We start from the raw sequence: 21,624 nt of genomic DNA, 5'->3' as shown, positions 1-21,624 counted from the left end.
CCTGAGTAGCTGGGACTATAGGCACATGCCACCATGCCCGGCTAATTTTTTGTATTATTAGTAGAGACAGGGTTTCGCCATATTAGCCAGGATGGTCTTAATCTCCTGACATCATGATCCACCTGCCTCGGCCTCCCAAAGTGCTGGGATTACAGGTGTGAGCTACCATGGCTTGCCCATAAATGTTTCTTATTAGACTTAAGGTCTGTGTTGATGTTAATGCTGGTCACCTTTTCCTGAATTCTAAAAGGGAGGAGGGTATAATGAGGCATGTTCAACCTTCCCTTCCCATCATGGCCTGAATTAGTTTTTCAGGTTAATTTTGGAATGCCTTTAGCTGAGAGGAGGAGTCCATTCAAATGGTTGGCGGCCTTAGAATTTTATTTTTGGTTTATACCTGGCATTTTTTTTTTTTGATGGAGTTTCACTCTTGTCGCCCAGGCTGGAGTGCAATGGCATGATCTCAGCTCACTGCAACCTCTGCCTCCCAGGTTCAAGTGATTCTCCCGCCTCAGTCTCCCAAGTAGCTGAGATTACAGGCACCTGCTACCACGTCCAGCTAATTTTTGTGTTTTCAGTAGAGACAGGCTCTTGTCATGTTGGCCGGGCTGGCCTCAAACTCCTGACCTCAGGTGATCCACCCGCCTCGGCCTCCCAAAATGCTGGGATTACAGATGTTGAGCCACCACACCCAGCCTGACATGTTATTTTGAAAAGGATGCATAGGCCACATCTGGGCAGGCTATTTAGTATCCTGTTGATACCTCAGCAAATGATGGGGATGTGAAATAGGTGGGCATATTTGCAGTTGCTTTTTGTTGTTGTTCTTGTTGAAACTGGTAGAAAAATCATCGGTCAGGAAGGTGAAAAACTGAGTTCAAATCCTGGCACTGCTACTGAGTAGCTCACCAGGAGTTGCTTTGCCTTCTAGGCTTCAGTCGCATTACTTGGAAAATAAGGGAGCTAGCGGAGTATGTTTCTAAGATCCTGAGGTTTCACAGATAATAAAATGTCTCCCAAAATGGCAGAGAGCAGAGTAGGGATCTGGCAGAGTTTACCATTTAATTTTGCCAACAAGAATATTAGCTAAAAAAGATACATTCTACGATCACCATCATTTCATAAAGGAAGGTATTGTCTTAATGCCATTTAAAAATAGGATAGATTGGTGAAAACAGCATTATGAACTGGCATCAGTCTGCCTGCTGGCACGTAGGAACCACTGAATTAGATGACGCCAGAGGGGCCTTCTTTCCATTCTCTTAGTCTTGGGTCTAATGTGGAACTGGGAAGTGGACACAGACCATGATGTTTACTCTGGGCTGTTGTGACCCTCAGAGCTGCTGTGAGATCAATGGTCATATCACCTCTTGAATAGTGCCTGACCCACCTCTTCTTTCTTAGTTACAGGGATGAAGAATCCTCCAGTCCAGCCAACCATGGGGAGCAGATGCCATCTTTCTATCCAGCTGAAAACCTTGATAATGGACTAATTGACCAAAGAGTATTGAAACAGAGGTGGGGGTACCAACTTTAAGACAGTTTAAAGCCAAATAACATTCTTCTATATTTGTTTTTGACAAGGTTTCATATATTTAGATGTATTTCTAATTTGAAACTTTTTGTTTTCCTGGAAGGGAATATATTTTTATCCAGCGATAAAGATATTTGGTAAAAGATGAAGATTAAATTTTCTGGTTTTTGTGTTGGAAAAGTGAAGTTTTAGAATGATAGTATACATCTTTCAAGTATACATTCTTAAGGAAAAAGAGGATTTCTCTGTCATAAACTCTTCAAGGTGATTGGCAGCAGTCACAAAGATGGAATTTATTCAATGAATAATGTTCTATAGAATATCCCTTGGCGGAGTTTTTGTTTTGAATTTTGTAGTTGTTGCTTTAACTTGACTCTCCCGATAGAGGCAGGTAAGCATTTGCTTTATATTCCAGTTATTTTAGTAAACATTTTCTCTATGTTCCTATACTGGGTTTTACATAGTGTATATTTCAATATATGGATTACAACTGAACAAAGGAAAAACTGTAGACTTAGAGAACCACACGTAGGATTTGGTGCTGAGATGGTCATAGGTAAGATGTGATACAGAGGTCATGGCATCCCCTAGAATAGCGGTTCCCAACCTTTTTGACACCAGGGACTGATTTCATGGTAGACAATTTTTCCAAGGACAGGGGTCGGGGGGATGGATTTAGGATGAGTCAAGCACATTCCATTTATTGCGTGCTTTATTTCTATTATTATATTCTAATATATAATGAAATAATTATACAACTCACCATAATGTAGAATCAGTGAGGGCCCTGAGCTTATTTTTCTGCAACTAGACAGTCCCATCTGGGGGTGATGGGAGACAGTGACAGATCATCAGACATTAGATTCTCATAAGGAGTGCTCAACCTAGATCCTTCACATGCACAGTTCACAGTAGGGTTTGCACTCCTATGAGAATCTAATGCTGCCACTGATCTCTCAGGAGGCAGAGCTCAGGTGGTAATGCCAGTGATGGGGAGTGGCTATAAATATAGACGAAGCTTTGCTCGCTCACCCGCTGCTCACCTCCTGCTGTGTGACTTGTTTCCTAACAGGCCATGAACCAGTCTGTGGCCTGAGAGTTAAGAACCCCTGTCCTACAGCATTTCACGGCCATCCTACCCAGGCAATCCATGCATCCATAACTCATATTACATATTGCCTCCAGTCACTAACAAGCAAATGCAATGCCTTAAACGTAGTTCATTGAAAAGAGAGGCTGTCACCTTGCACAGAAAGAATAATCGGGCAATAGCCAAGCAAGGATGTGGTCCTTCAGTTTTCACAACCCCTTTACACTATCAGCTCATTTTGCCCACAGAGCAGTACTGCAAGGTGGGTGGGCATTATTCTCTCCTTTTTGTAAATGAGTACAACCGAGATTTAGAGCAGTCAAAGGATTTCTAACTATTTTTTCCAAGTGGGCTGTTGTTGCCTCAGCACAGGACCTAGCCACCCTCAGCATGAGAGCTCAGGGGACTGAGGGCAACAGCCTTGGACTCAGGCCTGCAAGGCCCCAGAAGCCCTATGAGTGCAGAGAAGAGCAGCACCTTTGATGAGGAGCTCTTGCAAATGGGCTTTGGCTCTGGGCTCTCCTCTCCGCTCTTTTTCCCTCTCTTCAACCTTGGACCCCACCTCCAGCTCCACAGCTTCACTGCCTCAAGATCTCCCAGTGTTAAGTCCCACTGACTCTTGTTTGGGGTGGCGACCAAGAAGGTGGAAGGGTATGTCCTAGGTGCAAAATCCATTGCCTTGGTCTTCCTGGATTGAACTATGATTCAGAAAGTGGAAATTCATTTGCAAGGTGGCTTCATTCCCCTCCTTCCCGCTCATGGGTGCTGGTTGATTCCTAGAGCTTTCCCGTGATTGGCTCCACGTGCATGTAGTAAGCCACGAGCTCTCAACTACCCCTTCCAAGAGGAAGCTGCTAAATGCAGCCAGTCCACATGTCTATAACTGTGGAAGTGTGGGTAGAGTTGGGGAGAACAGTGATTAGCCCCATTGCTACCTACCCTAGTAGCACTGTGTCTCTGTATCCTCATCTGCAAAATGGAAATAGTAGTGATACTTTCTCATGGTGTTGTTTTGAGCATTAAGAATAGATAATGCCTGGCAAGTTCCAAGCATAGTGGAAGCGCACAGAGGGCACTAGGTGTACAGCCATTTCTCCAGCCCTGCTCCTGGAGGTATTCCTACTTTCCTTAGGGCGTTTTTCTCTGCCTACTTGACACAGCAAATGAGGATGCAACCTTCTATACCTGTAGGTCTTTTCTTTTCTTTTCTTTTTGATGAGATGGGGTCTCACTCTATCACCCAGGCTGGAGTGCAGTGATGCAATCAGGGCTCACTGCAGCCTTGACCTTCTAGGCTCCGGAAATCCTCCCGCCTTAGCCTTTGGAGTAGCTGAGCCCACAGGTGTGCACTACCAGGCCCAGCCAATTTTCTAATGATTTGTAGAAATGAGAGCTCGTTGTGTTGCCCAGGCTGTCTTTTATCCTTTCTAAGCCCTCTGACATTTGGTCCTCATCATGCTCCTGTGATACTGGCTAGGCAGGGTTATTATTCCAATTGTTTTCACATGGCTCATCAAGGAAACAGCCCCACGCTTAATGGCATCTCACATTCTTCATAGCACCTGGCAAGGGGGAGGAGAAAAATAGGACTGGCTAAGAAATTGAGAGAAATAGAAGGGTTTGGAAACTAGAAGTGGCACGCCCCTATCTTTATCTCTGGTCATAAAGTCTCTCCTAAGCCCTTTACTTATCTATTTACCACCAGCTGCCCATCTCTGCATACCGCACCTTAGAATTAATGTTTCAAAAAGTAAACTTATCTTTCCTGCCTTAATATGTATTTGGCAGTAAGAAACAAAAATCCACTCACAGTAAAGACAAAGGGAGTTTATTGTGAGAAAAGCATTTCCCAGCATCCAAGGGCAGAACAAGTAAGTTCCCGAGCATGAAGAAACAGGTGCTGGAAAGCCAGTCAGTGAAGTGGTCCCTGCTTTTCTCACAGGTTGTCTGTGTCTCCATTCTGCTTCCCTGTCTAGTCAGCCTCATTTCCTTGCTTCTCCCTACAAGGATAGATTTATCATACTACTTCTGGCTGTTCTGCTCCCCTCAAACTACCTGGCATACAACTGCCTTGCCCTAGTACCAACTCCAAAGGAAATGCTCCCTATAAACAGCTCGGGTCCTCCCAGCCAACTGACTCTGTCTTTCAGTGTTGCTTTGTTCATGGGCCCAGCGTGAATCAGGTGTCCCCTCCTGGGCAATCAGCTGTGTGGGATGAGGGGCCCATAAAGACAGGGTGAAGTGTCTATTTTAAATATTTCCCCTATGGCCCTGCCCTTTATCCAGGGCTGTGGGCTGAAATGGGGCAGAAGATTCTCTCCACTCCAATGTCCTATCTCAGATGTTGGCTCCCACCATCCAACCCTGTGAGCCAAAGTGTTGGAGCCACTCTTGGTCCCTTTCTCCTGCCCCTCTGCCTAGGGCACTATTCAGTCAACAGTTGTTGCTTAAGGGCTTACTGTATGATTTTCGCGTCATGGTGTGTGGTTCCCTTCCTCTGCTCAACATCCTTCTATAGAAAGCCTCTGGTGACATTCCAGGCCAGGCACGGAGCCCTTCCTCTGTGTATAGTATCATCTACTTATCTCGTGCTTGACTGTAAACTAGCTAATGAAATTGATAACTTTAAAGTTTGTATTCTCTCATTAGACTGTAAGTGCTTCAAGGACAATGACCATGTTTTTTCTTGCTGTTGTAAACCCAGCATTTAGCTTGGCTCCTCGCACATAGAGGCTTAATAGGAGCTTTAAAATGGAACTTGGGGCTGGGCATGGTGGCTTATGCCTGTAATCCCAGCACTTTGGGAGGCTGAGGTGGGTGGATCACCTGAGGTCAGGAGTTTGAGAGCAGTCTGGCCAACATGGTAAAACTCCGTCTCTACTAAAAATATAAAAATTAGCCTGGCATGGTGTCATGTACCTGTAATCCCAGATACTTCAGAGGCTGAGGCAGTAGAATCACTTGAACCCAGGAGGCAGAGGTTGCAGTGAGCTGAGATCACTCCATTGCACTCCAGCCTAGGTGACATAGTGAGACTCTGTCCCAAAAAATAAAATAAAATAAAATAGAACTTGGGATGTATGAGCCAATGAAAGACTGAATACACTTTCATAGGAAGGGATAAATGTTTGAATAACATCAATTTTTTTAGATCTTTTAATACAATCCATATACTAATTTTTTTTTTTTTTACAGAGCCAAACTCCAGGGGTCTATAAGCCATTCCTCCATAACAGGCTTGAAATCCGAAGATATTTGGCTACATGGCTTTCTTGAAGCCAGCCTTTTTCAAGAGGTAGAGAGAGGTGGGAAACAAGTGCCAGCTTTTGGAGTCTCACACATTGGGTTCAAATCCTGACTCCTCCACTTGTCCAACAAGTGGTCTCTGAACCATGTCTCCTGCACCTCAATATGTAGTCCTGTGAGGTCCCAATGATAGAACATATCAAAGCACCTGGCAGCTGTTACCACACCTCACAAGGTGGCAGTTACTATTCTTGTGATATTTTTTTCCTCTGTTCCCTGAAATGAACATATTCATTCCATCCTGATTGTGTGCTGACAAAAAAAAAAAAGGCCTTGAAATTCACCTACTCTGGCTCTTGGAATGATTCTAATAGTAGTGAAAATGAGGTGTGTGTTCCAGTGGGTGAATTGGGTGTCCAAGGAAATGCTAGAGTGCTGTGGCACATTGCAGTTTTCTCCAGGGACAGCAGATACTGTGCCTTTTTTTTTTTTTTTTTGAGATAGGGTCTCGTTCTGTCACCCAGCCTGGGGTGCAGTGGCGCTATCTCAGCTCATTGCAATCTCCACTTCCCAGGCTCAAACAGTCCTCCCACCTCAGTCTCCTCACTGCAGGCATGCGCTGCCACACCCAGCTAATTTTTGTATTTTTTGTAGACAGAGGGTTTCAACACGTTGCCCAGGCTAGTCATGAAGATACTGTGCTCTTTACTGAATTGCTTAAATGCGCTCTCTGGAAGGAGGAATTAATAGGTCCCATCTTCATCATGTGCTGGTGATTTTTTGGGAAGAGCTTTTTTTGCAGTGTTATTCTTTGTTTTTTTGTCTACCCTATTTGAAACTGTTCACCTCTCTTTTAGTAGCTAATAAGGCATGAAAGTAGGTAAACAGGTAGAGGCTTCCTAAATGTTACTTTAAAGGCTTCTCACTTGAACTTTAAATATATGTGTCTAGATGTTTTGCTTCCGCTTTTGGATATAATTATAAATTAGTCATGGTTTCATGCATATTTAAAAATTATTTTAATTACAAACTTTTTTTTTTCGGTCTGGCCACTGCAATGAAATGGTGTAGAATAAGCTAATCCTTCTGCCTATGCTCAGTGATTAAGGCAAATGTCAATGGATTTTCAACATATTTGATGCATTGTTTGCAGGCTCTTCCACACAGGTAGTGCAGGCAAGGGGCCATACAGTTGTGTGTGCATCCAATACCAGTGTGTAATAAAGGGAAGCTGCAATGAAGTGTGCCAGCCTAGTTATGGGTTCATTAATGCAGGTTCCAGTTAGATGTGTGATTTGTCTTCTCAATTCCTACTCCTCAATTCCTTGGTCCTCTATAGGCCAAGAGCTCTGGGTGGGGGAAGGATGAGAGGAACCAGTCTTACTCCTCTGTGCAGTTCCTGACACAGGTGATCAACAATGTTCACTGCATGAAGGAACAGATGTATTAAGCATTTTCTGTGGGATCTTCTTAATTGAAATATATGTAACCACAATAGATAATGAAAGAGCCTTGTAGGAAGACATGGGGGTGAGATGCAATACCTTGAGATCCATTGTCACTCATGGTGATTCAATCATAGAGCTAAAAGGCAGATGGTCTGGGACAGCAGTAAGTATAGGTATTAGTCCAGGGTATCAACCCTGCTAATAACCAGGGTTGGTAAGTCTGGAGATGAGGATAGGCAAGTATTTGAGTTTAGTTTTAAACCCTAGCTCTGTCATTTACCAGCTGAGTAACCTTGGACAAGTTATATAACCTTACTAGGTCTCACTTTTCTTATCTGTAAAATAAATAGAAGAATGAATTAATTTATGAAAAAAAGCTTAGGAGTTCATTAGTTTTACCTATTGTTGTTCTTGTCTGGGCAGTCGCTAAGACATAGGGTCCAAAGAGATTTGAAAAAATTCTGCTCTCGATTCTAACAAATGGTCCCAAAGCAGAAGCAGCTCTAGGAAGTGCAGGTAGGCCAGCAGTGTCTGGAAGCCTTCCCAGGACTCAGGGCTCCAGGCAAGGGGAGCGTATGCTTCAGGCCTCCCAAAAGGCCTGGGACACCAGTCGGTTGTTGCCGTAGAAAACAAAACAGAAACAAGGTCTATGAACCAATATGTACAATGAGGTGAAGAGGGAAGTTTCAAGAATCTGATTAGAGAAGCCCAGTCACCGCTGAGAGGGGGGCATCAAAGACCACACAGGTGTTGAATTGACACGTTTAGATCCTGAGTCCCAGGGCAGTGGAGCAAGGATCTGAAAGGGAAATGCAAGATCCCATAATTTTGTACCACTTTCCTGTGTAGAACCTCATGCCTAAAGGTTCTGTGTTGTGGAAATATTACATACTAACTCTATTCCTTGATTAGAGATTTCCAGCGTACAGTAATGTACTAATGTAGGCTTTGAGGAGTCCTATAGTAAAAACAAACAAACAAAAAAACCCACTTAACTTTGTGTAACCCAGGATTCTCTTTGTGTAACATCTATTAACATTACAACAAAACACCTCAGGAAATACTTATTTAAAGATTCCTTACCTAAATCAGGATTCATCCATTCATTCAATATGTAAATAATTACTGAGTGCTTACTACGTGTGAGACACTGTTGTAGGTATTGGGAATACAGTAGGGAAAAACTGACCAAGCCTCCCACTTTGCAGAGCTCACCTTCTAATGTAAGGAGAAAAATAGATAAATAAATATAACATTAGGTTATAAATTTGCTTAAATGCTATGAAGACCAGTGATGCAAAAAAGCGGGAGCGGGGATAGAGAGTGAGCAGTGTGTGTGTGTACATGTATGTGTCAATGTACAGGAGGGTTCTGTTTCAGATGGGGTTCTCAGGGAAGTCCTTTCAACTTTGACTAGGTGATATTTGAGCAGAGACCCTAATGAAGTGAGGAATATTGGCTTTGAGCTAGAGCCAAACTTTCTGTCAGGGGAAGATATCTGTGGACAGTATTATTAAGTCTTTAGAGATGTCCAAACTAATCTTGATTTCTAATCTGTTTTTCTTTTGTTCAGTCCAAATTACTGACTATACCCCATGGGCTAGGTACTATGTAGACATGGGGTTGGGGATGGACACTTTATTCCTTTCCTTGGGGAATTCAGAGTCGGGTAAGCAAGACAGATATGTAAGCGAGTACCTGCAACACAGAAAAATATGCCAAAAGAGAAATGGAGAAGTAACACAGAGAGAGGGCGAAATAAGACTTTTTGGGAAGTAAGCGTGGCGAAGACCTCTGGGGAAAGGCTTCACAAACACTGAAGGAGGATTTTGAAAGATGATTCGAAGTTTATCTTAAGGAAAATGAAGCAGGAGAAGAAAAGGACATTCACAGTATGTGCAAGGGTACGAACACCTGAAATAGCATGGAGGATTCTGTTTGGATTCTTTTTGGAATGTGATAGAGGCAGAGAAAATGGAGTTGCTGTAAATGGTGAGATTCTGTTAGAGAGGTAAGGAGGGGACTTCTATGCCATGCTAAGCATCTCTTAACTTTGCACATTAAATTCACCTAGTGGATTACAGGAAAAATACCAATGTCCTAAACTGATTCTTCTCAAATTCTATTGTACTTATAAAACACTGAGGAATCTTGTTAAAACACAGACTCTGTTTTAGTAGGTTAGGGTGGGGCCTGGGATTCTGCAATTCTTAATTCCAGTGCTGTTCTAAGACCATGCTTTGAGTAACAAAGCATTAGATGAATAAGAACTTCTGGGGATGAGACTTGTGCATCAGTATTTTTTTTAAAGTTCCACAAGTAATTATAATGTATAGTGGGAATTGAAAACTACTGCTGTAGGTTAGGGAATAATCAAAGAGATTCAGTGATTTGATCAGGTATACATAGTGTTCATCATTTATTGTGGCAGTGATGTAGAGAATGGATTGGAGAAAAATGAAAGGAGGAAGACCCATCAAAACACTAGACTAAAGTTCAAGCAAGAAGTGATGAAGGTCTAAACTAAGACGGTGGTAACAGGCATCAAAAGGATATTTAAATATAAAATCAACAGGACATGGTGGGCCTGCTACTAAGGAGAAGAGGAGAGTTTGCTGGGTGGTAAACTTTCTCCTGTACTTCTGGCTTATATAACTAGTGGTGATATCAACCAATATGAGAAAACAAACATGAGAATAGCATTGTGAAGAATATGACCAACAGCTTATTCAATAGAACTTAGCAGGATGAAAAAAAAAAAAAAAAAAAACAGGGATTCTGATAAAGCTAGGGCTTCTTCTCACTCTTTTCCATATTAACATTTTATATAGAAAACACTCAACAGAGTCAGTCTAAACAGTTCAATAACGCCACCACCTCCCAAATGAAGAGAGGCCCTCTTCATTTTTGCTTAAAGACCCAGTTTTCTATATTCCTCAGTAGCTACTGAATGTCCTTGCCCACTTTGATTGCTGGTGATAAATTAAAACACATTTTAATACTTCTGAACTGCAAAAATAGTACTACTGAACCATTTTGCAATAACTGAGCATGTCATGCCTCATTCCTTTTTTTTGGGTAGGGGAACAGAGTCTCATTCCATTGCCCTGGCTGGAGTGCAGTGGTGTGATCTCGGCTCACTGCAAGCTCTGCCTCCCAGGTTCAAGCAATTCTCCTGCCTCAGCCTCCCAAGTAGCTGGGACTACAGTTGCGTGCCACCATGCCCGGCTAATTTTTTTTTTTTGTATTTTTAGTACAGATGGGGTTTCACCATGTTAGCCAGGATGGTCTCTATCTCCTGACCTTGTGATCCATCCGCCTGGGCCTCCCAAAGTGCTGAGATTACAGGCGCATGAATGAGGAAGAAAAAAAGAAAAGAGGGACTGAGAGGTGATAGCTCTGTGAGACTCGTTGACGTGCATGTCATGGTAGTAGATAAGATAAAGGTCTGAGTTTCTGAAACTTTGCATTTCTGTCAATACCAAGAGGAATTGGGGAATGGGAAGATTTAAAAGTTTTTTTTTTTTTTGCTTTGTTTTTGATGAATTAGGGCCCCAAAGACTCCCGAGGCCTTGAATCTCACACTGGGGGCCAATAACGTGGAGGGTTTGAGAGACATCTGTCTAACTTTGCCAAGACATGGTGCCTGATGCCGGTCACATCTCTCTTTTCTTTGTGCTTGATTATAGGTTCACACATGCATTTCAGACATGTAATTCCTCTGAAAATCTCATAAATTTATTGCCAGGTGTGAGAGCCCTGGGCTGTAAAACATAAATTAAAAGCAAACATCAAAATTATAGGAATGTGGCTCAAACGTTTTTCAGAATTCACGGTGGGTACCATCAGTTGCAGCAACAAAACAACATTTTCTTCATAGTTCAGGGGTGCTTTGAAGTGACATTGTTCAATATCTTCAGAGACAGCATCTCACCTTGTTCATTGGCACGTGTCTCTATTGGGCTCTTCAAAACTTCTTGTTTACTTTGTTTTCTTAGCAGTAGCTACTCTTGCCAAGGTAAAGCAGGTAATTCCCAGGTTACTGGCATAATTAACTCAGAAGCAGAATTTCTGATTCACTTGTAGTTTGGTAAAATTTGTTCCCTATTTGGAAGGGGTGTGTACCATAACATCTTCTGTCCTAGGATAAAATGACAGCAAATTCTTTAAACAGATATCTAAGCCTCCCCTGGCTTCTTCCTCTTCTATGTCCCCAAAACATCTCAGGTTTGGGATGTTGCAGAGATCACATGCCATTTAGCTTCAGAGTTGATAATATAAACCTGGGTATCCCAATCTATACCATTTTCAGTGTATAAAGTCTGCAGGCTTGGATGTAGAGAGGAATTAAATGAAAGTGGGATGCCACAATACAGCCACTTGTGGGGCACAGTTTCTTTCAGTTCAGTCCCTGGAGAGCAGCATAGTTTTCACTGCTTTCTATCCCAATGGTGGGAGTACTAATACTACTGCTGGTGGCACTCGAGATGTGAAGACCAAGTCCTATAGCCAGGATGTGTATTCTTCACAGCAAAGTGTTCCACTTGTCTCTTGTTCTCCTCCCTGGAGGACCAGAAAGCAATACTATTTTACAAGACTAGGAAAGTATCACAGTTCCTCAAAGTAGGAGATTGTCTCCAAGTGGGTGCCCGTGGAGAAAGGTACAATTTGTGCCCCGAAATTTGGGAAAACAGGGATGATTTATGAGCTATGACTCCAAAGGTCAACCAGGGTTCAGCTGAGTGTGATATGAACTCTGCCCTGGGTCCCATAAAGCCACATGGGGTGCAACTGAAGCCTGGTGAGATGCTTAGAAAACAGCTTTTGGAGGGTTTATTGACCTTTTTGTAATTCTCCAGAGTCACAATCTAGTTCTCAGATACCTTTTGTGTTTCCAGAGGTTTCCACCTCGGTCTCTGGATCTGCCTCTCTAGTGTGCCCCACTGGTTTTTGTATCTCAAATTTATGGGCTTAGTAACCTGGCACTTCTTTTCACTCACCACTTGGTTTGGTGCTTGCTAGTGAGTGGTTTCTTTGTCATGAGTGGGCTGTTTTAGCACAACAGAGAGCTCCTTTTTGAAAGGTGACAATTTTATGTCTGAAAACACAAATTTAGGCTAGATGCGGTGGCTCACATCTCTAATTCCAACACTTTGGGAGGCCAAGGCTGGAGAATCACTTGAGGCCAGGAGTTTGAGACCAGCCTGGGCAACATAGCAAGACCTCATCTCTACAAAAATAAATTTTAAAAATTAGCTGGGTGTGGTTGTGCATGCTTGCAGTCCTAGCTGCTCAGAAGGCTAAGGTGGGAGGCTTCCATTGAGCCCAGGAGTTTGAGGCTGCAGTGAGTCATCATTGTGCCACTGCACTCCTGCCTGGATAACAGAGAGAGACCTTGTTTTCATGCGCATCCATGTGAAGAGACCACCAAACAGGCTTTGTGCGAGCAACATGGCTGTTTATTTCACCTGGGTGCAGATGGGCTGAGTCCGAAAAGAGAGTCAGCGAAGGGAGATGGGGTGGGGCCGTTTTATAGGATTTGGGTAGGTAAAGGAAAAAGGGGGGTTGTTCTCTGACAGGCAGGAGTGGGGGGTCACAAGGTACTCAGTGGGGGAGCTTTTGAGCCAGGATGAGCCAGGAGGAGGAATTTCACAAGACAATGTCATCAGTTAAAGCAGGAACAGGCCATTTTCACTTCTTTTGTGGTGGAATGTCATCAGTTAAGGCAGGAATCGGCCATCTGGATGCGTATGTGCAGGTCACGGGGGATATGATGGCTTAGCTTGGGCTCAGAGGCCTGACATTCCTGTCTTCTTATATTAATAAGAAAAATAAAACAAAATAGTGGTAAAGTGTTCGGACAGCGAAAATTTTGGGGGATGGTATGGAGAGATAATGGGCGATATTTCTCAGGGCTGCTTTGAGTGGGATTAGGGGTGGCATGGGAACCTAGAGTGGGAGAGATTAAGCTGAAGGAAGATTTTGTGGTAAGGGGTGATATTGTGGGGTTGTTAGAAGGAACATTTGTCATTTAGAATTATTGGTGATGGCCTGGATACAGTTTTGTATGAATTGAAAAACTAAATGGAATAAGAGAAGGAGAAAAACAGGTATAAAAGGTCTAAGAATTGGGACGACTCAGGACATCTGATTAGAGAGTGCCTAAGGAGACTCAGCATAGTCCTGCCAGCAAAGATTATTTATTTACTTCAAGAGTTAAGAGTGGCAGTTTGGGGATAGCGCCAGGAGATATCAGCTGTGATGGCTTGGAGAAACAGTGTAAACCGGCAGTGTAAACAAGAGCAGGGCATGTATGAGTAGTTGAGAATGGTGAATAGGAGTATGACTAGACAGAAGATAGTAGGGATGACAAGTTTTTTTGGGGCACAGTCTAAGTCAGTCTGGTGTCTGGAATGAGACTGGGGCCTAATAAAAAGGAGCATCTGTACAGGAACTCAAATGGGCTGTACCTTGTAGCATTCTGAGGACAGGTCTGACTTCTGAGAAGGGAAAGTGGTAAAAGTATTATCCAGTCCTTTTTAAGTTGGTGGCTGAGCTTGGTGAGGTGTGTTTTTAAAAGACCTTTAGTCCGTTCTACTTTCCTGAAGACGGAGGACCATAAGGGATATAAAGGTTTCACTGAATACTAAGAGCCTGAAAAACTGCTTGGCTGATTTGACTAATAAAGGCTGGTCTGTTAGCAGACTGTATAGAGGTGGGAAGGCTAAACTGAGGAATTATGTCTGACAGAAGGGAAGAAATGACTGCGGTGGCCTTCCCAGACTCTGTAGGAAAGGCCTCTCTCTACCTATCCAGTGAAAGTGTCTACCTAGACTAAGAGGTATTTTAGTTATCTGACTCGGGGCATGTTGAGTAAAGCTAATTTGCCAGTCCTGGGTGGGGGCAAATCCTCGAGCTTGATGTGTAGGGAAGGGAGGGGGCCTGAATAATCCCCGAGGAGTAGTAGAATAGCAGATGGAACACTGAGAAGTTATTTCCTTGAGGATAGATTTCCACGATGGAAAGGAAATGAGAGGTTCTAAGAGGCGGGCCAGTGGCTTGTACTATAGCATAGCCTGCCTTTGCTGGTGTGTGGCGATTAGGCCTGGTGGAACTGCCATCAATAAATCAAGCATGATCAGGGTGAGAAACAGGGAAGAAGGAAATGTGGGGAAATGGGATGAACATCAGGTGGATCAGAGAGATGCAGTCATGAGGGTCAGGTGTGGTATCTGGAATAATGTGGGAGGCTGGATTGAAGTCCGGGCCAGGAACAATGGTAATTGTGGGACTTAACAAAGAGTGAGTACAGCTGAAGGAGCCGGGGAGCAGAAAGTATATGCATCAGGTATGAGGAAGAAAATAGATTTTGGAAGTTACGAGGAATGTAGAGAGTGAGTTGAGCATAGTTTGTGATTTTAAAGGCCTCTGAAAGTATTAGGGTGGCAGCAGCCACTGCATGGAGACATGATGGCCAGCCTAAAACAGTAAGGTCAAGTTGTTTGGACAAAAAGGCTACAGGACACAATCCCGGTCCTTGTGTAAAAATTCTGACCGCACAGCCCTGCACTTCGGCTGTGTGTAATGAAAAGGGCTGGGATGAGTCAGGGAGAGCTAGGGTGGACGCAGTCTCTAAAGCTGTCTTCAAGGAACAGAAAAAGGAGTGGGGAAAGGATTTAGGATCTATGGGGTCAGCTAGGTTTCTTTTTGTGAGTTTATAAAATGGTTTTGTTAGGATGGAAAAACCAGGTATCTAAAGTCCAAAGTATCCAACCATGCCTAGGATGTAGAAGGTGTTAGGGTTTGAGAGATCAGTCAGACACGATCAGCAGGGAGAGCACGTGTGTTTTTATAAGAATTACGCGAGACAGGCAACAGATGAGGAAGAAATTTGGGCTTGACTGAAGTAATGGGGGCTGTCTGTGAAGCCTTGCGGCACTACAGCCCAGGTAATTTGCTGAACCTGATGGGTGTCAGGGTCAGTCCAAGTGAAAGCGAAGAGAGGCTGGGATGAAGGGTGCAAAGGAATAGTAAAGAAAGCATGTTTGAGATCTAGAACAGAATAATGGGTCGTAGAGGGAGATATTGAGGATAGGAGAGTATATGGGTTTGGCACCACGGGGTGGATAGGCAAAACAATTTAGTTGATAAGGCACAGATCCTAAACTAACCTGTAAGGCTTGTCTGGTTTTAGGACGGGTAAAATGGGGGAATTGTAAGGAGAGTTTATAGGCTTTAAAAGGCCATGCTGTAGCAGGTGAGTGATAACAGGCTTTAATCCCCAAAGCGTGCTGTGGGATGGGATCTTGGCATTGAGCGGGGTAAGGGTGATTAGGTTTTAATGAGATGGTAAGGGGTGCGTGATCAGTCGCCAAGGAGGGAGTAGAGGTATCTTATACTTGTGGGTTAAGGTGGGGGGATACAAGAGGAGGATGCGAAGGAGGCTTTAGGTTGGGGAGAAGGGCAGCAATGAGATGCAGCTGTAGTCCAGTAATAGTCAGGGAAACAGGTAATTCAGTTAAAGTGTCTCAGCCTAATAAGGGAACTGGGCAGGTGGGGATAACTAAAACGGAGTGCTTAAAAGAGTATTGTCTAAATTGGCACTAGAGTTGGGGAGTTTTAAGAGGTTTAGAAGCCTGGCTGTCAATACCCACTACAGTTATGGAGGCAAGGGAAACAGGCCCTTGAAAAGAAGGTAATGTGGAGTGGGTAGCCTCTGTATTGATTAAGAAGGGGACAGACTTACCCTCCACTGTGAGAGTTACCTAGAGCGTCTGTGATGGTCCTGTAGGCTTCCGAGGCGATCGGGCAGTGTCAGTCTTCAGCTGATAAGCTGAGAAGATCTGGGAAGGACTCAGTCAGAGAGCCTTGGGCCAGAGTTCCAGGGGCTCTGGGAGTGGTTGCCAAGTGAGTTGAACAGTCCGATTTCCATTGCGGCCCCACAGAGATGGGACGCAGCTTAGGAGGAATCCCGGGCTGTGGGCATTCCTTTGCCCAGTGGCCAGATTTCCAGCACTTGTAGCAAGCTCCTGGGGGAGGAGGTTCTGGAGGAATGCCTGGCTGCTGCAGTTCAGGTGTTTGGAAGTTCTTGTGTGCTGGAGATGTGGCTGGGGTTTGTCTCACAGTGGAGGCAAGGAATTGCAACTTTTTTCTATTATTGTACACCTTGAAGGCGAGGTTAATTAAATCCTGTTGTGGGGTTTGAGGGCCGGAATTTAATTTTTGGATTTTATTTAATGTCAGGAGCAGATTGGGTAATAAAATGTATATTGAGAATAAGACGGCCTTTTGACCTTTTAGGGTCTAGGGCTGTAAAGCATCTCAGGGTTGCTGCCGAACAAGCCATGAACTGGGCTGGGTTTTTTATATTTGATGAAAAAGAGTCTAAACGCTAACTGATTTGGGAGAGGTCAGATAACGAAAAAGGAGCATTAACCTTGACTATGCCTTTAGCTCCAGCCACCTTTTTAAGAGGAAATTGCTGGGCAGATGGGGGAGGGCTAGTCGTGGAACAAAACTGTAAGCCAGACCAGGTGTGAGGAGGGGAGGTGGTAAAAAGATTATAGGGTGGAGGAGCGGAGGCTGAGGAAGAATTGGGACCTAGCTCGGCCTGGTGAGGAGCAGCCTGGGGAGGAGGGGAGAGGTCAGATGGGTCTGTAGAAAAGGAAGATTAGAAAGACTCAGTGACACTTGGGGTTGGGACTGAGCGGACAGGCGGGAGGGAAAGAAGGAAGATTTGGGACGAGTTGCATTGGGCACAGAGACTAGGAAGGGATCGATGTGTAAAAGAATGCTTGGATGTCAGGCACCTCAGACCGTTTGCCTATTTTATGAGAAGAATTATTTAGATCTTGCAGGATGGAAAACTTGAAAGTGCCGTTTTCTGGCTATTTGGAACTACTGTCGAGTTTGTATTGGGGTCAAGCGGCATTGCAGAAGAAAATAAGGCATTTAGGTTTTAGGTCAGGTGTGAGTTGAAGAGGTTTTAAGTTCTTGAGAGCACAGGCTAAGGGAGATGGAGGAATGGAGGGTGGAAGGTTGCCTATAGTGAAGGAGGCAAGTCCAGAGAAAAGAGAGAGTAGAGACACAGAGGGAAGGGGTTCAGGGGTTCTTACCCTCCAGAAAAGTGGGAAAGGGGAAGGGTGCGGAAATAAGGGGTTGGGGCGCAGAGATAAGAGGTCGGGGCACAGAAATAAGGGATCAGGGCACAGAGATAAGAGGTCAGGGCACGGAAATAAGGGATTGGGGCACAGAGATATAAGAGGTTGGGGCACAGAAATAAGGGATCGGGGCACAGAGACATGAGGTTGGGGTACTTGCCCCTCCCTCAGAAAAATGGGACTTGCCACTAAGGGTGAAGGAGAAGGGGTTGGGGGTTTCTTGCCCCCCAGAAAGGCAGAGAAGGGGTAGAGACATGGAGAGAAGGGGTTGGGGTACTTGCCCCTCCCCCAGAAAAGTGGGACTTGCCGCTAAGGGTGAAGGAGCAAGGCAGGCGTCCCTGCGTGGTCTGACACCTCTGAAACGTGGGTGAATAATCAGAGAGGCATCCCTGCAATGATTAAACATCAAGGGAAGGCTGCCTTCCCAGTCCGTGACCGGCGCCGGAGTTTTGGGTCCACAGATAAAACGTGTCTCCTTTGTCTCTACCAGAAAATGAAAGGAATTGAAATTAAAAGAAGGGAGAGATTGAAGTGTGGCACCAATATTGAAAGGAGAAAGAGGTTGAGGGATAGTGAGGGAGGTTGGAGAAGAGAGTAAAAAGAGGCCGCTTACCAGATTTGAAATTGGTGAGATGTTTCTTGGGCTGGTTGGTCTGAGGACCTGAGGTCGTAGGTGGATCTTTCTCACAGAGCAAAGAGCAGGAGGAGAGGGGATTGATCTCCCAAGGGAGGTCCCCCGATCCGAGTCATGGCACCAAATTTCATGTGCGTCTGTGTGAAGAGACCACCAAACAGGCTTTGTGTGAGCAACATGGCTGTTTATTTCACCTGAGTGCAGGCAGGCTGAGTCTGAAAAGAGAGTCAGCGAAGGGAGATGGGGTGGGGCCGTTTTATAGGATTTGGGTGGGTAAAGGAAAAAGGGGCATTGTTCTCTGGCGGGCAGGAGTGGGGGGTCACAAGGTACTCAGTGGGGGAGGTTTTGAGCCAGGATGAACCAGGAGGAGGGATTTCACAAGACAATGTCATCAGTTAAAGCAGGAACAGGCCATTTTCACTTCTTTTGTGGTGGAATGTCATCAGTTAAGGCAGGAACCGGCCATCTAGATGCATACGTGCAGGTCACAGGGGATATGATGGCTTAGCTTGGGCTCAGAGACCTGACACTTGTCTCTTAAAAAAGAAAAGAAAACACAAGTTTATAAAACTACAGACTATCAATCATAGAATGTTATATTTGATATTTTGTATCTTTCTCAAACATTGCTAAACCTTTCTACAATATTTTTGTCACAAACTATTTCATTCAACAAGGACATAGGAAAATCAAGACAGATAAGGAGACTAGATGTAGTTGAGTGCTCACAGGGCCAGTGTTGGACCAGGCCAGGTGGGGGATTCAGATGAGGAGAACCACGTGCATGGCAGAAGTGTGGCAGTGAGTAAAACCCACCTGAGAAGAAGGCTTGAGATAAACCTAGAAGAATGAGGGCAACTGAGGGCAACTAAGTAAGTGAAGAAACTGCTAACACGTGCATAGTGCATTCTGGAGATTTAGTAAGGTTTGTGTCTGGACTGGATCTGAGTATTCACATTGCGTAGCAGTTGATAATAAGAGAGTACAAAAACTTCTAATTAGTAAATATGAAGAATTCAAATTTGGGATTTTAAGAAATTACAGACCATTGACTTTTATTTTTCTCATAGAATTTTAAAATCCTATCACCTGTTTTATTTGTAGAAGTAAAAAGAGAATGAAAAAATTCCTTTAAATTTAAGTCAATGAAATTGGAAGCACCAATTTCAACAAAGCAAGAAACTGCGGCTCAGTTAAAAAAAAAAAGGAAGGAAGCAACAGTTTTAAACTCTTAAGCTTCGTCTAATTCAAAAAGAAATACTGAAGCTTTCTAGTTTGAAAATTCAAGAGCTTACTTTTTCCCTAAGGCAATATTATCTACTTTCATGGGGACATGGGGATAAAATAACTGCCAAACACTCAATAGCTCCAAAAGGGGTTTAAATACAGAGAACAGACTCAGTTTTCCTTCCAAATGCTAATGTTTACATCCAAACATGTCAACAAATCATAGTTATTTTCCTCTTCCTGGGGAGCCCCAGGAACCCAAAGGGATGATAATTAAGGGATGGGCCTCGCTTACAGTTGTCCTCAGAAATAGGAAGCAGTAACTCTCCTCTCAGGGAGACCACATACTGAAGATGTTAATTGGTCAAAGAGACTAACATAGTAAACTCTCACTGCATAGTAAACTCTCACGGTGTCTAATTGTTGGGGATAGAAGAATCCTGAATCACCCATGTCACTCAATATATATATGGGTTACTTTGTCGGCAAACAGGAAGATTATCATGCGTATGACAATTGGAAAATGTGAAATCGTGCAAAAGGCAGATATCTAGTATGGTCAAGTATTGAATGTGGACTTGCAGGTCTTCTGTATACTTGGTCTTTAAACTATGGGACTTTTAAATTTGAAGTTAAATTCCACGTTGGTTCCCAGTGGTGTTTCAGTACCAGAAATAGTGTTTGAAATTGGACATGGTTATGGTGTCAAGCAAGATTGGCTTATTTTTCTTGGACCTTGGACTATGTCTTGGTTCCAAAAGTAGCCCTGGAAGCCATTGGCCAGCTCTACCTGGCCCCTCCACTGACTGACATGATTAAATCGGTGTTTATGTAAAATTGGATGGTGGATCACAGAGGAGAAGGGTTTATAGCTTTATAGGGGGATAAATTGTGAGGAGCTGCAATTAGAAAAAATGAGCTTCTTTTATTGTTTTTTTTAATCTCTTTTCCCTGTGTTTTTCAGATTGGATCACTTCTGTTGATCTGTCTTCAAATTCAATGACTATTTCCTCCTAAATCTCCATTCTGCTATTAATCCTATCTAGTACAATTTTTAATTTCAAATTTTGTATTTTTTTCTCCTAAATTTCTATTTGTTTCTTTTAAACAATTTCTATTTCTCTGCTAAATTTTCCTATCATTTCAGTCATTCTGGCCTATATTCCTTTAATTCACTGAACGTTGTTAGAATAGCTGCTTTAAAATCTTTGCCGACATCTGGTCATCTTAGCATCACATTCTAATGATTATCTTTATTCTTGAGGATGGATTACATTTTCTGGGGTTTTTTTTTGTACATTACATAATTTTGGATTAAATATGAATGTTACAATGTGGAGTCTCTTGAATCTGTGTGTTCGCCCAAAGAGTGTTGACATTTTGTTCTAGGAAACCGCAAAATTGGTTGGACTCACGTGAAAAACTCAGTCTCCTGGTGTCAGTTAAAATCTGTTGAGTTCTTTTATCTTTAGTCCAGTTATGCATGTGTGTAGTTCAGGATCATCCAGAGATTTGAACAGTTTATACACAGATTGTGGCGTTTTCCCTCATTAGCTCATTCTTTTCTGGGGTTTTCCTCTCCTTTTCCACATAATGGGTTGCCCAAAATCCTGCCCCCAAGTCTTTGAGTCCAGAAATACTACCGGTTTTTCTATTAGAGTTTGGGCAGCACAGCGTGAGGCCTGCCTTCAGGCCAAAAGCCATGAAAACGGAACCTCAGCGAAGGCCCAGTGTCTTCCTCTTGTTCTAAGTGTAGGCTTCTTTTCAAAACCTGCATTCTGTTTTTCACCTTTCAGTGTTTTCAGTTAATTTTCTTTAATGTGTTTAATGTTTATGGTTAATGTTTCTGAGACAGCTGGTTCAGTGGGAGCTCATTAAAGCATTCCAGCAGAACTCTGCTAGGAGACTATTGAAGCAGCCCACATTTGAGTGGCAAATACTTGGATTAGTTTAGTAGCGTGGACCATGGAAATAAGTAAATAAATACAGAGATAAAATGTAGGGAAAATTTCATGACAATTAGGAGTGAAAAATGAAGGTAAAAGAGACATCACGATGTTAAGCCTGAGTTGCTAAGAGAAACGGGTACAGTAAAAGAAACAAGGAAATTGGAATTCTGTGTTAGTCCGCTCAGGCTGCCATAACAAATACCATAGACTTGGTGACCTAAACATATAAATTTATTTTTTGGTGGTTCTAGAGGTCGTAAGCCTGAGATCAAGGCACTGACCTCTTGCGTTTCTGTTGAGGACCCTCTTTTTCACTTGCAAATGGCTACATTTTCT

General features: G+C 43.4%; 1 protein-coding gene across 10 annotated transcripts in view; it reads left to right on the top strand.

Annotated features, from left to right (window-relative positions):
- The window catches only part of SAMD3 (sterile alpha motif domain containing 3), a 218,034-nt gene that overhangs the window by 151,380 nt on the left and 45,030 nt on the right, over window positions 1-21,624 (top strand). For 6 of the 10 annotated variants that reach the window (XM_054492704.2, XM_054492703.2, XM_054492706.2 and 3 more), the window contains one exon: window positions 1,405-1,524. In XM_054492704.2, coding sequence (XP_054348679.2) covers window positions 1,405-1,524 — 120 coding nt within the window. The remainder of the gene's footprint in view (window positions 1-1,404; window positions 1,525-21,624) is intronic. The other 4 variants (XM_063666586.1, XM_054492711.2, XM_054492712.2 and 1 more) reach the window with 1 other exon arrangement.

The sequence above is a fragment of the Pongo pygmaeus genome, chromosome 5 (assembly GCF_028885625.2).
Source record: "Pongo pygmaeus isolate AG05252 chromosome 5, NHGRI_mPonPyg2-v2.0_pri, whole genome shotgun sequence".
Lineage (NCBI taxonomy): Eukaryota > Metazoa > Chordata > Mammalia > Primates > Hominidae > Pongo > Pongo pygmaeus.
Note: the sequence above shows the minus strand (reverse complement) of the source record. Positions and strands in the feature narration are given on the sequence as shown.